The 854-nt window shown below is 52.6% G+C and overlaps 1 protein-coding gene across 1 annotated transcript in view; it reads left to right on the top strand.

The window, feature by feature from the left end:
• LOC106111297 (transcriptional activator protein Pur-beta-A) overlaps nt 1-575 on the top strand; it is a 15,031-nt gene extending 14,456 nt beyond the window's left edge. The window contains exons 5-6 of the mRNA XM_013293322.1: nt 207-285; nt 515-575. Of these exons, the coding sequence (XP_013148776.1) occupies nt 207-285; nt 515-575 (140 nt within the window). The remainder of the gene's footprint in view (nt 1-206; nt 286-514) is intronic.
• The last annotated feature ends 279 nt before the right edge of the window (nt 576-854 follow it).

Genomic DNA, 854 nt, shown 5'->3' with positions numbered 1-854 from the left:
GCGTGCGGCCCGCCGCCGCGCTCCAGTCGGCCTTGCAGCGCACGTTGTCGCGGAGGTCTTGCGCCGCGCCGCGAGCGATAGATGTCGAAGAATGGAGGTGAAGGTGAACGAATACTGCCAATCGATTGTAGTTTATGTCTTAAAGGATAATGATTTGTAGGGTTAAATGATTTCAAAATCTTGTGTCCTAAGTATTGTATGTATAGTATGGGTACCGGTGTGTACGGTACCGCGGCCGGCGTGGCCGGGCGAGCGCCGCGCGGCCACGCCAGCCGCGGCCGTCAGGTGAATGTTTCCCCCCGGGGTGGAGATGATGGATACAAACTGTGTTCTGTAGTGTACCGAGCGACAGGGCGTTGTCTAGATAGGTTTGCATTGTCCGCGGCCGCCGCGCCGCTCGCCCCGGGCCGCGCCTCGGCCGAGCGGCACGGCGGCCGCGATCTTATTAGGCGTGAACTTTGTTCGCGAGGAGCTAAGTAAAAAAAAATAGATTGCAATATGAATTGTGGTGTAGGTGTATTGGTGACGGCATATTGGGTGTTGTGTATGGAGAGAGCACCTCGGCGTGGAGGTAGGCGCGCGATGTCGCAGGATGACTGGTGACGTTTCTAAAATGTTTTATCTCCACCGTGTTCGTGAGTGACGCGTTTTTGTTTAAACAGATATTCATTAAAACATTGAAGCGACAATTAGAAAGCACCCAATATGCGCTGATAGTTTGGTAACTTTGATATCGTAAAGAATGGAACTGTGGGACTGAGGCGGCTCATCAGATGAGGTTAAAGAGTTTTCGATTTGTTTTCAAAATTGTCGGCAGTCGTGTGAGACACGGCGCGAAGAGACTGTATCGGTAC

Source organism: Papilio polytes, unplaced genomic scaffold (assembly GCF_000836215.1).
Source record: "Papilio polytes unplaced genomic scaffold, Ppol_1.0 DF824169.1, whole genome shotgun sequence".
NCBI classification, from domain to species: Eukaryota; Metazoa; Arthropoda; class Insecta; order Lepidoptera; family Papilionidae; genus Papilio; species Papilio polytes.
Note: the sequence above shows the minus strand (reverse complement) of the source record. Positions and strands in the feature narration are given on the sequence as shown.